General features: G+C 46.0%; 1 protein-coding gene across 4 annotated transcripts in view; it reads left to right on the top strand.

Moving 5' to 3' along the window:
* NEDD4L (NEDD4 like E3 ubiquitin protein ligase) overlaps nucleotides 1–16014 on the top strand; it is a 339262-nt gene that overhangs the window by 104446 nt on the left and 218802 nt on the right. For 3 of the 4 annotated variants that reach the window (XM_066247368.1, XM_066247372.1, XM_066247370.1), the window contains one exon: nucleotides 5833–5906. In XM_066247368.1, the coding sequence (XP_066103465.1) occupies nucleotides 5833–5906 (74 nt within the window). Of the gene's footprint in view, nucleotides 1–5832; nucleotides 5907–9632; nucleotides 9655–16014 lie in introns of those variants that run through there. The other variant, XM_066247373.1, reaches the window with a different exon arrangement.

The raw sequence follows: 16014 nt of genomic DNA, 5'->3' as shown, positions 1-16014 counted from the left end.
GGAGGATAGGGTAGTGTAGGAGATGTTTTAAAATGTCTCATAGTTGGGGCAAGAGCAGGTAAGAGGGGGAAAATTAATATCTACTATGTAGCAGGCACCATGGGGACACTTTTCATTTGTAAGCCTATTTGTTTTTTAAAGCAACAAGTTAATGGACATATATATAACTTACATATTTCAGTGGTATAAAACATAGTTATCATCTCTTTAAATCCAGAGTGTTTACTGCAAGCCTGCACATGTTATGGGCAATAGAAGTATAAATGAGATGTAGAACATAGAAGGTAAACACATAAATTGATTTAGAGGACAATGATCAAGATGTGCAAGTCCCTGACTTAGGACTCCCTCGTCCATGTGGACAGCTGGTGTATGTGACAGCCAGGGTCACATTGGATCCCTATGGGGAGAGAACACTATTTCCCAGCCTAGATATCACCTTTCTGAGGTGGGGAGATGAGCTGTCATGGTGAAGAATAAGGGACCAAATATAAAAAGTTACCTTGTCAGGCAGCTTCATAAGAGAAAAGGTACATTCTAGTATCTTGTTTTGAGTTGGAACTTGAGATTTATTTGATCACAGGAACAAGTTTGATAGACTATGTAATAGGCTTCATGGGTGGGCAAGGAAATCTAGTTATCACTTATCCACAGTTTATATGAGCCGCTATCTTACAAATGAGCCTTCAGACTGCCACTTGTTGATAAGTTGGGACTTCCTCTGTGCCACTCATTTACTGGCTCAGGCACCTTACTTTGTTTTATGTCTTGATGAAGAATTAGAAAATGCAGTGAAAAAGAAACACTTGTGTCAGGTGTGTAGATCGTCTCTGTGACTCAGTAAGAATGTAAAACATGAATTGTGACAGGAAGGGACGCCGGCTTCCTAAGAACACTGTGCTAGTGAGCCTCCCCTCTCCTGGGCTTGGGCTTCCTCTGCACCGTACAGTCTGTCTCTGAATAATATTTCCAGTGTCATAAGCCACCTTAGTTAAATATTTAATTCTCCCGGAGTCATAATCAGGGACCAAAATGTCATGCATAGATTTTATGAAAGTAATAAAATGCTTCAGAAAGTACAGTTGCTCGGTGTGGGGCCCAGTGCATCTGATAAATTCGTCACACACCTGGTCATGTGTGTCCTTACAGAATGACGGTGGCTGCTTATCTGTAGACAAGCTCATAATTTGCAGGAAACAAAGATAAGCTTTTGCTGTGTGTCAGAACCCCATGTGTAAAAACTATTTTTATAGAGTATCATTCTCTTTCCTGCTCCCTGCCCTTCACTTCAGAGAGAAGTAAATTTCCTGAAACAGCTGCTTGTAAATAGTAAGTGCTCAATAAAGCTTGTGTTGTCTTTTCATCTTCTACCTATTGCCTACATCTTACATAACAAGAGAATGCTTTTTACATCTTCCAAATATACTGCTTCATACCTTTGTGAATTCACTCAAATGTTGCTTGTAGGTTTGTTTTTCTTACGACAAGGTTTACTCATTTTAGAAATACAAAAGCCTGGATCTCTAAACTTGTGATTTTAAAATTCTTTTGTTTTTTTCTTCTGTGTCTTCCAAAGTTTCTACAAAAATTTAGTTTCCAAACAAAAATAATGTCTCAAAAGTAAAAAAGCAGATAAGCAAAAAGAAGTTATCCATTATCCAGAGGTAATCACTATTAATATCTATTAATATCATCCTTTCTAGATCGTCTCCTGTGCATATAATTAATATTTATGTTAAAATGAGATTCTGTTGTGTATGGTAAGCTAACTGCTAAAGACACCTTCAGTTTCAGTGGAAATAAACAGTACAAGTCTATTTCCAGCTTGCTGTCTGGGCAGGGTCAGCAGGTGACAGTGAAAGATAGAAGGGGATAGAAACTGTTCTGTTCCACTCCACTCTCGCTCCTTTCTTGGAGGTTTTCCCTTCTTGGCCTTCATTGAGCAGGAAGATGGAGAGACAATGGAGGATTAGTTGGGGGGGGGGGGGTGTCTATGGTCTGGAAAATGCCAGCGTCATTTCTGTCCACATTTTATTGGCCCAAGCCTAGTCACATGACCACCTAACTGCAAGGAATGCTGGGAAATGTAGTCTAGTTGTGGGTCCAAGTGGAAAAGGAAGACAATTTGTTGAACAACTTGCTCATCGTCTCTAACTCATTTGTGTAAACCATTTGAAATTTCTGTTTTAACCACACAGTTTATTTCAAACATGTTTTTGTTTGCTAAATCCGGTCACCTCTCCATCTTTCTCCCATGCAAAGCCTCACTATCTCCTACTAGATCTCCTTTTAATTGGTCTCCCTTCTCTGTTCTTGTTCCCTTAGGGTCCATTCCCCCAAACAACCAAAGAGGCCTTCAAAAAATTAAGCCAAAATTTTGTCACTCCCCTGCTTGAAACTTTTCAGAGAGGGTTGGAATAATGCCTTCCCTCTGTCCAGTGAGGCTGGCCTCGTGGGTCCCTGGCCCCACCATACCTCACTGGCCTCTCCCAGTAATGGCAGACTTGCTCCCCCCCAGGCCTTTGGGACCTACTAGCGCCCCTGCAGGACCTGCCACCACCCCCACTTCCCTCCCCCCCATCACCACCCTCTGTCTCTGTCGCTGTCTCAGTCTCATTCAGGGTTCAGCCCGAATGTCCCCTCTCCAAAGAGGCATTTCCTGACCACCAGTCACAAATGCCCCCCCTTCCCCTCTAGTAAGTTGCTTATCTGTAACTGTCATCCTGTCATCAAAGCACTTAACATCCTCATAAATGAGCGTGCTTGTTTGCATTGTGTATTTATATTCTGTCTTCTGGATTGTGGGTTCCTTGAGGCTGGAGCTTTGTCTTGCTCACATCCATACCCCCAGATCAGGTGTCTGACTCATGGTGGTGGAAATACAGGAAGTGCTTGTGGAATGGATGAAGGGCATTATAGGTTCACACACACTTTCAATGATAGTCTTGTAGCCCATGGAACAGAATTGCCATAAACATTTAGCTGTCTACTTGTGGGGGCTTTTAGATTTCTTTGAATTAAAAAAAATACTTTGGGGACTATTCCTTTAGCTAGTTTTTTGGTTTGTTTTGTGTACATGTCTGTGCTTATTTTCTTAGAATTGATTTCTAAATGGGATTTGTTTAGTGAAAGGGTATGCATACAAAATGTTAAGTACTCAACAAAGCACTTAAAATTATTACCATTATGTATTTCCATTTGCCCTGCGGACACTCCTGTTTTGTTTGCCCATATAGTTGAGAGCTCTTATATAATGCACTCTCAGTAACCTTAGAATGTGGGCTGGGCAGGGTAGGGTGGGGTGTTTTATCTGTATTACTGTTTTCCTAGATTTTAGAACAGGTGCTTGTGCTTACTAAGTGAATAAATCAGTTTCCATAAAAATTTTAGTTATCCCTGTACTTAAATGTATTTTTCTTTACTTATTCATATAAACATTTGCTGATATTAAAATGTATGCCTTTGGAAAGTAGGTCCATCCACCCAATGTAAGAACATTCACCCAATGTTAATGTAAACCTAAGGGAACCAGGCATTGGCTGGGCTTATGGTATGTCTTTGAATCTAGACAAGGTTCTGTTGAGCCTCTATCAAGTTTGTGGAAACGACAGGGCGTTGCCCAGGAGGACTTCTGAGAATTCCAGGGGCTACAAGACAAGGAGATAGCTTCTCACCAGAATTCTTGTTTTGTGCTGGTGACTATTTCTTGGTTTCTATCCTAGACACAATCCCTTCTTTATCTCCCAAATCAGTCCCAAGTGCAAGGCTAGCTGTGGAAACAGGCTGATGCTTTGCCTGTGTTGCTTATCAGAAGGAGTTACTGCTTAGCAGGGAGACAGAAAACAATGCATTCCTGTCCTCCATTTATTCTTCTGAATGACTCCTCCCATCCATCTTAAGTAAAGTCCTGAACCACCTGGGCCTTCAGACAAGGGTTTCATTGTAACCGTGCTTCTCAGTTTGTATGCTATGGGCACTAGTGGACACAAACTCTTCCTAGGTGTCCTGTGAACTCCGCACAGGCGCGTTGCCAAATTGTGATCCATGTGTCAACAATGCTTTCACTGTGACATTCCTTGAGCTGAGTTGGCCATGGGAGATGTCAAGTGATTGACAGTGGGGTACAGCCAGCCGGGAGAGATAGGACAGAGCCTCTGCCTAGATAACATCTGCACCAAGAAGGAATCCTTGTCAAGGGTCCATGCGGTGAGTGTGTAAGAGAAAGGCTGGCGCGGTCGACCCAGCACTGACAGGGACCAAGGGAAGATCTCAGAACCAGGGACTCTGGTAAACACTTCGGGACATTGTTTTTGCATGGTAGTTGGTCCTGACTTGTCTTGATTGTTTTATGAAAGCAGTCAAAGACATGAAATCCTGCCAACCTCGTGTGCAGGCCTCATTTGAAAGTTGAAAGTGATCATAAACATGTGTGTGTGTGTGTGTGTGAGAGAGAGAGAGAGAGAGAGAGAGAGAAGCCTTGCATCAGGGCTGTATGTTTGGAGGGACAGTTGAAGGGATGGAAGAAACCTGGATAGTAGATGACCTCAAGTGTGGGTCCCGACAGCTTGTGTGCCTGCTTGGTCTGGTGGCAAATCAACAAAGTTTCAGCCTCCTGGCCTCTCCATGTGCATCTCTCCCTGCCTTTATCTCCTTTGACATTACGGGATCTACACAGTTATTTAGGGTGTTTTCCCTCACCTAGGTTTTGACTAAACATGGGGGTCGTGACTCTCATAGTACTCCTCTCCTGCTCCTCAGTGCTGCTGTCCCAAAGGGCTTCATCCCTAGTCATTTCCCCCCTTTTCACTCTTTCTGAATAACTTTTCACTGAACTCGAGCTGGAGTTACCAACTTTACGTGGACAACTACCAAGTCTAACCCCAACTAGACATCTCTCCCATTTATCAATTTAGTCATTTATATTTTCCATCTGGTTGTGTCATAGGCTCTGTGAATACATCTTAATCCTCTATTTTAATTAATGTTAACACTTGGTGACCCGAACTGGAAACCTGAGAGGTGTCCTGGACTTCCGCTGGCCCCCTCTCTCCATCCTTCTGATCCATCCAATCGATCCTGAGTGTCTTAGCCTTAAGTACAACCCCAGCCCACGCCCTTTGGCACGGTGCCGTCACGGGGTCCTGGGCTGTGGGTCCGCTTACACTCTGCGCGGACCACAAGCATATTCATGCCTGTATTTCAAGGTCTATCTCAATGCCCGGCACATAGGAGCTGCTGAGAAAATATTGGAATGAATGAATAAATGAATGATTTCTGAGATGATTTGGGATGATTTCCATTGAGGGTGGTATTCTTTGTCCTTTTAACTGGGACCGAGGAATTATGTTTACTTGTCAGCACTGACAATTTTGAAACCATAATGTTGAGGAAATATTTTACCACATGAAATTCCTTTCTATCTCAGGCTGCTTACACAAGTATATAAATGTCAAAGGAAGGATGATTGATGGAATTTGTGGTACCTCGTTGCAGAGGGTCATTTATCTGGGTGGTTTCACACATGCGGTCGTGTTCGTGGCACCGCTGGGGAATATTTCCTCTGAGTGGCAGAAATAACTGATCTGCGGGGCCTAGTTTGAATTAAACGTGTGCTCAGTTCACCTGGATGCTCTGAATTTCTATGGTTGCTGGAATTTTGAGCCAGAATGTAGCTCTTTGAACTTCAGTGGAAGGGGCAGTTGCCTATGCTTGAATTGGTTCGTTCTGTATCTTGGGCCTGGCCTGCAGAGGCTAACTTTGCATGTTAGCTGAGCATGTGATCCATTGAAGGGATACTTTTTTAAACTTTTCTTTTTTCCCCCCCTCCAACAGGGTGAGTCACGTGTTCTGAGAGTGAAGGTCGTTTCTGGAATTGATCTGGCCAAAAAGGACATCTTTGGAGCCAGGTATGTTTGCCTTTTTTTTTTTTTTTTTAAGTCTTCTGTAGGTGTTTGTAGGCGTGCTCAAGCGCTGTTCTAAATCAGGCATGTGGCAGGCTCACCTGGAGGCCTTCTTCAAACAGAGACTGCTGGGCCCACTGGCAGTTTTGGGCTGAGCCCAGGGACCACGACACTGGTCAGCGGGCTAGTCCTTCCTATGTGTTTATTTCCTGAGGAGATTGGTTCTGATTTAATCTTAGTTTAGGGAAGCATAAAAGTGTCATTTTGAGACTCATGGACACAGATGAAAGTGAAGTGGTTGTTAGTGGAAGCGGGGGAGTAAAGAGACGAATACACAGTGACGGGAAATGATCTGACTTTGGGTGAGGGGCACACAACACAATCAACAGTTCAAATGCTGTAGAAATGTTTACCTGAAACCTATGTACTCCTATTGATCAGTGTCACCCCATTCCATTTAATTTTCTAAATTTAAAAAAAAAAGTGTCAGTTTGTTCCTAAGAAAACCACCTATCCCTTGGCACATACAATCTGAATTAAGAAGTTTGGTCGTTTGGATGCATTTGGTGGTCTCCAGCAGGGAAGCAGCCTGATCTTGCAGGCGTTTCAGCTTCTTTATTGTTAAGCATCGCACTCAGTGTTAATGGAGTAGCCTTACTTCAGCCCTCGTGTTCCCTTTGGCCCTCTGTGGTGCGTTTGTTACGTGTTGGGCTGGTAGCAGTGAGGTTAGAGCCACTTGGCCCAGGATTTGAACCAGATTTTGAAAAACAAAGGCCTTTTGAACTTCAGACATAAAGGAGATGTTAGACATCCTCGTCCAGCTTTCCTGTTTTATTTTTTTAATTTTTTTAATTTTTGGAACAGTTTTTTTTTTTTTTTTTTTTTTTTTTACAGAGGCAGAGATAGACAGGGACAGACAGACAGGAACGGAGAGAGATGAGAAGCATCAATCATCAGTTTCTTGTTGCGCGTTGCGACTTCTTAATTGTTCATTGATTGCTTTCTCACATGTGCCTTGACCGTGAGCCTTCAGCAGACCGAGTAACCCCCTGCTGGAGCCAGCGACCTTGGGTCCAAGCTGGTGAGCTCTTTGATCAAGCCAGATGAGCCCGCTCAAGCTGGCGACCTCGGGGTCTCGAACCTGGGTCCTTCCGCATCCCAGTCCGACGCTCTATCCACTGCGCCACCGCCTGGTCAGCTTTCCTGTTTTATGGTTGGCGAAGCTTAAGTCCAGAACAGTGACAGCTTGCCTAGGTCACGTGTGCCAGCCTAGCTTGACCAGTGCCCAGAAGAGCCTCCCGTCCCTGCCTGTGTCTTCACATTCGGTGCACTGTGGGGTTTAACCACAGGGCCGTGGTGACTGCTGCTGTAGTCATCTCATTACGACACTGGATCCTGCTGTGAGTCCCCTGCACTGTCCCCCGTAGTGACCGTCTGGCTTCAGGGCCTCAGCCGGACATGGGAGACCCTTGGTACGAGGCCTTCTTTCTAGCTAACCTCGCCTTCCCACAGACCCGCAGAGGACTTTTCTGCCTTTGGGAGGCAGACCTCTTGATTATCAGTCCTGTCCTACGTAGAGTTTTGGTTTCGCCCATGATTGTTTTCTTGTTATCCAAAACTTATCATAAAAAAATAAAAAAGAAATGGACTCAGATTGTATTTATGTTCAGACAAGCAAATCAGAGCCTTGAATTTTCAGTTTGTATGAACAGAGGCAGGGTCGTTTCTCAGGGATGGGGGGGGGGGGTTTTATAAGCTGAGGCTTCAGGATGTTAATTAGGAAGATAAATAGTGCGGTCTCCGGGGCCAGGTGCCAGAACGGGAGCCAGAAGCTCTAAATCTTAATTCTGCCTTAAATTTTCTTAGTTTGATAAATATAAATATGACGTATGCTCCTTCCTGCCTGCCCGCCTCCCTCCCTTCCTCCCTCCCTCCCTCCTTCCCTCCTTCCTTCACTTTCTCTCCATGTCTCTCCGGTGTCAGCTTCCTCTGAAGTGCCATCCTTCTTTAAGGACCCATTTGTCAATGAGTGAGCTAAAAGAGAAGGATTAAGTAAGTGACAGTGCAGGCTCATGCCATGTTGGCATGTCCCTCTAGAGTGGCATCATTTATCATCTTGTCTTGCTCAATGACCTGCATTCTCCTCCACATTATCATGGGAAAATCCTGTAAAACCACCTCTGTCACAGTGTGTTAGTATAAAACAAGGATGACAGTGTCCCTATAACTGGCGTGCTGGACTTGGGGGACTGGTCGCCTGGCAGCCCCCACATGTTTGAGGGAGTGGTCACGAGTGCCGCCAGTCTGCTAGTGTGTGTGCTCTGCTCTCCACTGCAGTGGGACCCTTTTCTCTGGATCCTTCAGAGCCCCAGGCCGGCAAGCACCCCTGTGCCCCCAGCCTGTCCCTGAATATTCCTCCCACCTTGGTCCGTCATTCTCCCTTCACGGAACAAGGGCTGGTAGGAACCCAACTCCTATTTAGGAAGGGTCATGGATGGAGGAGGAAGGCCAGTTCTCTTGAGAGAGAGCGTCAGCAGCTTCAAAGTAGTAGAAATCATATAACACAGACCTGGGTGTGTTGACAGGTGGGATCTATGGTCTCTGGGGCTGCCTCCTTTGTCTTCCGGGAGGTTGCCTGGGTCACTTGGCCTGAGGTCAGGGAGGGTGCTGTGGAGGAGGGTGGAGAAGGGGCAGGCTGTGACTTTTTTGGTCAGGGCGTGGGGAGTACAGCCCTCCAGGTCTCCCCATGAGCCTCTGGCCCCAGGAGGCTGCCCAAGGCCGCAGCTTAGAGGACTGGAGTGTGTGGGGCCCTGCCTCTGAGCGGGGGCCGGGGGGTAGGGACGCACCCTGGAGCAGCTGACCACGAAGCGGCCTTCTCCTTTTCTGTAGTCCGTCCCAGTCCGGCTCCGAGAGGACCAGCTCGCTTTGCAGCTTCCTTCCAGCAAGCTTTAACTTCATTAAAAGAGCCTTTGTTGAAAGAAGATTTGGTAATGGGGCTCTTGCTGTCCTTGAATATTTGAGCGGTGTGTCTGTGGAAATGGCAGTCGCAGAGAAAGATGTTTTCTTTTGGACCATACTTTCAGGTCAGAGAAGGGCAGCCATATCATCTGTCATCTGAACAGGGATACTTTTGTCTGGAACAAATGCTAAATCAAATGGGATGTCGGGACATAGATTGTAAGTGGAGACCAGTCACCCCAGGTCAGAGACATCCAATCTCTGTGATCCATACTATAAAAAAAAAAGGTAGGTGATGTTTTTAGAAGGTTTTTTTTTTAAGAAACCAAGCCAAAGAAAATCTTTATTCAAAAAGTAGACCGTGTAAAAGGCCAGTAAAGCATCAGAAAAGGAAGTAGAGCCATGTCGAAACATTGTGGACACTGGATACCCAGTTCCTTTTTGGAAATGGGTCAGTTGTCTTCATGAGCTAAAGCCTGGTATGGGGGATCAAGGAGACAGCCTTTACTTGGGAAGCTCTCTTGCACCTGTCAATTCCTCCTCATTTGCACCCCCACCCCACCCCATGTCACCCCACCTCAGGGTTTGTGGGTGGATTGTCTTGAATTGGCCTCCTGAAGTGACACACCAACACGTCCATACCTCTCACTCTCCACCCTGCTGCAGGCTGCTTTTGCTAAGGCACAGACCTACTGCTCACAGATCCCCTACATGCCGGCTACTTTGGTCAGCATTTGCCTGTGGAATAGATCCCAGTCTCCTGGCAAGGTGTGGGATTGAAGCCCCCTGTGACTTGGTAAGCCAAGCCCTCTGCCCTGCTCTCCTTGCTCCGCCCCTGCCATAGCCTGCCGTTCCACGCAGCAGGCAGGCCCTTGCCCCTGCACACGGCACACCCTCCTTGCCTCTGTCCAGGCTCCTGCGCTGCCCTCCCTGGAGGACGCTCCCGTGCCCCTACCCTCACCAAAATCTGGGCAACCCCTGCCCATCCTCCCTTACCCCTAAGGCAGCTCAGTGGTCATCTGCTTCAGCACACAGGGCCACCTCCCGGTTCCCTGCAGATCACCACTTCCTGTCTTTCATGGGCCCTGACACCCAGAAGTACCAAGTGTAGATCTGTTGTTAGAATCATTTCTCCCCTAATAGACTTTTATTAGCTCCTGATGGCAAACATCCCATTTTATTTTTTATTCTCCGGGCCTAGCACATAATAGAGTCTCAGCTATCTACTGAAAGAGTGACCGGATTAGGTTCTGGCCTCCCATGTCTCTTCCCTCCTTCCCTCCGTTCCTGCCCCTTCATGGAAATCTTGCCATTCTCTAAGAGTGCCGGGAAATGTGCAATCTCATCTTTGCTTGTGTGTTCCCTTCGGCGTGGAGTCCACTCGCGTCCTCTTGCTCCCCACCCCTGGCCTCCATCAACCCCAACCCAAAAGGAAAAAACACCTTCTTGTCCCACCTGACTTGTGGTGGCGCAGAGGGTAGAGCATTGACCTGGGATGCTGAGGTCCCTGGTTCGAAACCCCGAGGTCGCCAGCTTGAGCGCAGGCTCATCAGCTTGAGCCTGGGATCGTTAACATGAACCCAGGGTCTCTGGCTTGAGCAAGGGGTCACTGACTCTGCTTGAGTCAAGGCAAATAGAAAAAGCAATCAATGAACAACTAAGGTGATCCAGCTCACGTTGATGCTTCTCATCCTTTTTCTCCCTTCTTCTCTCTCTCTAAACAAAACAAAACAGACAAACAACTCTTATCCCTGAGCTGTTGTAACCCCACAAGTTTCCTCCTTCCTCCAGCAACCCCCTTAGCAGAGCTGGTCAGCTCGGGAGAATAGCCCTTCTTACTCCTGTTTGGAACCCAGAGATCTTGGCACATGGCATCTGCCTAGTAAATTGACTTGAATCCAATAAGGAGAATCTAATTGTGGTGTGCTGTGGCACAGGACTCCCAGCTGGAGGAAAGGCTACTTCTTTCTGATTCCTGTGGAAGTACCATTAGCTCATCGGGCATCTCCCTCACGCCCACCATGCCATCCTGGACAGGTACTTCTTATAATTTGCACAAAGGCCACCTGTAGACCAAGGAAAGAGGTACGTACACCTAGGACTCAGATGAAACGTGGAAAAGAAGAGATTGCAGAAAGCAAGTGCAAAAACTAGGGTCAGAGGAGGATCTTGGGGGGTCAGTAGGGTGGCAGGTGTGGGGTGAGCTCCATCAGATGCTGGTTGGTGTCTGTGCAAAATTACCACTTCAAATCCCACCAAAGGAACACATTTTCTTGTGATGGTAGAATCAGCAACTTCTACTTGGGGGTGCATGAGACCTCGCTGTGGCTGCAGTGGAAGGTCAAGCCCCCCGGTCAGCATGGCTGTTACTGCACATAGAAGTGGAAGCATTGTGTCAGGAACTCAGCAGCGTTCCAGGCCGGGGTCAGCGGGACCACTCTGGACTTACAGGGGAGCCTTTTAGACACTTTCTGATGTGGCAGGGATGAGTCCTGGTGTTTGGCCACAAAGAGGTATACAGTTTGCTATAAGCAAATCATGCTTGCTTTCTTTTTGAAAATTTTAAATTACAGTTGACATATAATATTATATTAGTTTCAGATGTAGAACATTGTGATTAGACATTTTTGTGACTTACGAAGCAATCACTCCAATAAGTCTAGTACCATCTGACATCATACAGAGTTATTGCAATACTATTGACTCTGCTTCACCCCCCATGACTGTGTTGTGATGACCAGTTTGTACTTCCCAATCCCTTCATGTTTTTCACCCAGCCTCCAGCCCACCTCTCATCTGGTAACCATCAATTGTTTTCCATGTCTGTGCGTTTATTTTGTTGTTTAGATTACACATAAAAGTGAAATAATTTGATAATTGTCTTTCTCTGCCTTAGCATAACACTCTCTAGGTTCATCCATGTTGTCACAAATGGCTAGATTTCATTCTTTCTCATGGCCGAGTGATATTCCACTGTGAATATGCACCATATCTTCTTTATCCATCCATCTATTGATAAATATTCAATAGTTGCTTCCATATCTCAGCTGTCATAAATAATGCTGCAGTGAACACATAGGGGTGCATATATCTTTTTGAATTAGTGTTTTGGATTTTTTAGGATAAATTACCCAAAAGTGGAATTGCTGGGTCATCAGGCTATTGTATTTTTAACATTTTGAGGACCCTTTATACTGTTTTCCAGAGAGTATGCTTTCTTACAACGAGATATAAGGAAGGAAGGGGAGAGAATCATAGTAGCTCATGTTTATTGAGTGTATACTATGTGCCAGGCATAGTTTGAGCTATTCGCCCAGGAGCTCATTTGATTCTCCCTGACATTTTATGCAGCAAGTAGTATGGGTCTCTCCACTTTGCCCATTAGGAAACTGAGGTATGAACGATTAGATCAGCTGTAGAGTCTAGACTGCTAGTAAGTGACAGAGCTGTGACTTGAGTAAGGTCTAAGTTAATTATGGACTGTTTTGAGTGCTTCTGGGATAGCTGGCCCAGTGTAGAGACTGTGGCAGTGTCATAAGATTCTTCCCAAGCTTTATGAAGAGGGAACACATCCCTCCATTATTTTAGGTGAGAACATTGAGGTTTAGAGGGATTGTCGTCAGCCCAGAGAGAAACTCTATAGTGAGCGCTGGAAGCGAAAGGATCCACGTTTACCTTGTTCTTGAATGAAAGAAGCTGAGCCATTGGACGGGCCATTGGACTCACTAGATGACTGTGAGGGTCCTTCTAAAACCTGAGATTTCATGACTGGTATTTTTTTTAAAGCGTAATTAAAGAACTGGCCACTGTTTTTGATGGCAGCTGACCATGTTCTTAGAATTGTGTTAGTGTCAGATTTAGAAAGATGTATTTTACTAAGATTTTTAAGTTTTGTTTTTTTTTTTAAACTTAGAATACCTTTGCAAGTGTGAAGCTTTATTCTTTTTTCAGTTATGCTTGTATCTCAAGACATTTAACCTTTGGCCATAGGCCTAAGGTTATGTTGAATAGGATCCTTTTAATACGAGTTGTCCTCAGTCATGACCGGTCTTCATCGCGTCTGAGACTGCGAGGCTGCGCCTCACCGTCGGGCTGGGCTGGCAGAGACAAGCTGACTCCAGAACTCCATGCTCCCGTGCAGGAGGTCTCAGGGGCTCCCCTCAGAGTTGCTGCTTTATTTTGTATTTTGGGTTATTGGCATCAAATTTTACCTTTTTGGGTTGCTCTCATTTTTTCTTTTGGCAGCCGGTGATTTGAAATTTAAAACACACACACTCAAGGGCACTGGAGGGACGCGGCCAGAAGTCCTCCTGTTGTGAGGGAGGGAGACAGCGGGTGGAGACGGGAAGCCGCGTAACCATGGCGCCAGGCATGGGCTCACCTCCATCCCGTCCCCGAGGTTTAAGCTGTTCACGTTTTGCTGCATTTGCTTCATTCGTCTTTTTTCTTCGCTAAAGTATTTAAAAAATGAATTATAGACATTGCATTGAGCCCCTAACTGCTCAGCTGCATCTCTAGAGCACAAGAACATAACCCTATATGACCACCATACGACCTTCACTGAGTGAGCAGTAATTGTCTAATGGACTCTTGTTATTAGTCCATTATCCGCGTTCCCCTGACTGTCCCTAAAATGCCTTTTACAATCGGCCTGTTTAAGTTCAAATTTAACTGAGACTGTTGTATAGCATTTAGTTATTAGGTCTCTTAAGATCCTATTAATCTAGAACAGTTCTCCCCCCTTTGTAAACTGACGTGAAGCTGTCAGCGGTCGTCTCAGCGCGGTGGGTCGTTCCCATGACGTCACAGAATGTGCTTCTGTTGTCCCCGCATTTCCCGTTTATTACCAGTTGGACCTAAAGCCTTGATCAAAGGCAGTTTAAACACCGGGGACAGGAAAGGGGATGCTGTCTGCTTAGGGGGGACACAGTGTCTGGACGTCCTGCAATCAGTGGTGCTAAAACTGACCCCTGGGTTAATATGGTGGGCCAGTCTCTTCCCTTCATTGTCAAATTACATCCTCTCCCACGTGTCCAGCAAGAAGTGGGTGAGGGGATGTCTTGGCTATATACTGTACACGTGTAAATTTTAAATACTATTTCACTTTTTCTCCTAAAGGATTGGAATTGTGGAGGTTTTTTTCCCCTATCCTTTTTTTTTTTTTTTTTGAAAACATTGCAGATTAGAAGGCTCCTTTTACTAATGGAGAACTTGAACCACTAAAAGGCTTTGCTAGAGTGTCCACCAATTGAGAATGCAGGGAACATCTGATCAGTTTCCAACTATTGCCATAGAAAGTGGTCTTTGTGTCTTTGCAGCTTTGGTAAACAAAGGGGCGAAGTGGGCAGACTACATGTCTATACCGTTCCCTGATGTCCTGTTAGCGAGAATCTCTAGCTCAGCATTTCCTCCGTGGCCCTGACTCTGACGCGTGGATACGTAGGTATCACCCACGGATCCTCTGCCTGCCCGCTGGTTCAGCAGAGTGGAGGAAAACTGGAGGACGTCTTGCCTGCATTTTTGTCAGTCCAGAAAGATGCTCCGGTCACCGAGTCCATAGGCCGAGAACCTGATGTATGTTAGGAGGAGGGTGGCCCCACACGGAGTGAGGAGATGCTTGATAAATGTGGTTCGTCTGGTCAGAGTGGAGCCTGGGAAAATGGAAGACTTCAGAGCAGCTGAAGAGCTGTAGGCAGTGATTGAAATCCACATTGTTGTTACACTTCCAGCCGCCTGTAGATGCCAATATCCTGACACCTATGGGGGTTGGTGAAGTTTGGGCCATCTCCTTGGCAACAGTGTGTCCCCAGCAGGAGCCTGTTCTTCTCCCCTCCCCAGCTGCCCACCCCTGCTTCTTACTCCCTCCTCTCCTTCCTGCCAAAGCTGCAGGCCTTGGTGTGTGTCCCCCAGCCCTCACCCCATAGCTTTACTCCTGCTGTATCTTCAAGCAGTCTACATCTGTCTCACTGTTTTCCTTTTGGGGGGACAGAGGGGAAGAGTCTAAATAAGAGAATGTGGCCAACTTGAGATGAGCCAGAAACGAAGGCATTTCTGAGTGTGTAAGACAATGAAGACAACACTTGGTTTACAGAAATCGAGCCGACACCCAGGCCTGCAGAGACACAGCGAGTGGGTGCAGCGTGGAGGTCCGGGTGGGCCTGGTGGAGAACTGCCGCCCAACATTCCTCAGCGGAGGAGTGAGGAGGCGTTCCTCTCCTTGGTCAGTGGTTTCCCAGGGTGCAGGGCAGGGTGGCCCGCCAGTCCATGTGCTGTGGTCGGGCGTCGGGGAGGCACTGAGAAGGGTGCTCTCTGGGCCCACCAGGCACTGACATCGACAAAAACACCCTTATCGAGGGTGAAAACATTTTTATACCCAAAAGCAAAGCTTTGGGAAATGCACAATCCGGAGTCCAGTTCGTGCATGTATCTCTGAAACCCCCAAATAGTCTGTTTCTCAGCTACACATCTCCTATGTTGAGTTATTTCATCTTTTGAGAAACATTGTCCTAGATTTCCTGAAATTATTTCTATTTAATGTTTATGTTGGGGGAGGGACCTGGAAAGTGAGGATTTTAAGACTGCTGGTAGGATTAACGGAACTGGCAGGTCCTTCCATGGTGAATACAGCCTTTCTTAGTAAGTGCTGTCGGGATTTCTCTAAGTCCGGACCAGCAAACTCATTCTGTAAAGGGCCAGAGAGAGTATAGTTGAGGCTTTGCAGGACTTGCGGTCTCTGAGAGTGCGCAGAAGCAGCCAGGAGGGGGTATAAACAGTGGGTGTGGCTGTTTGCCGGTGACCCGTGGGCCATCGTGTGCTACTGCTGAGAGTGTAAGCTATTGATTCTTCACAACATGTATATTTAGAACTGGGAGTGCCAGGGTCCTTTGGTCATGATTTTCAGATTAAACTCTTTCATGGAGTTGCTGATTGGTCAATGACAGATAGGATGCCAGCCAGTATTGACTTTTTGGGTGGGAGTGGGAAAGATGGGTTCCTAGATATGACAGTAGCTTTTATTCTTTTCAAGGGCAGCATGCTTACAAGGTAGCTGATGACACTTTTTAGAGATGCACTGCGTATTTTATTTTTATTTTTATTTATTTATTTATTTTTATTTTTTCATTTTTCTGAAGCTGGAAACAGGGAGAGACAGTCA

The sequence above is a fragment of the Saccopteryx bilineata genome, chromosome 11, assembly GCF_036850765.1.
Source record: "Saccopteryx bilineata isolate mSacBil1 chromosome 11, mSacBil1_pri_phased_curated, whole genome shotgun sequence".
NCBI classification, from domain to species: Eukaryota; Metazoa; Chordata; class Mammalia; order Chiroptera; family Emballonuridae; genus Saccopteryx; species Saccopteryx bilineata.
The sequence above is the reverse complement of the archived record's forward strand: the minus strand, read 5'-3'. Positions and strand labels throughout refer to the sequence as shown.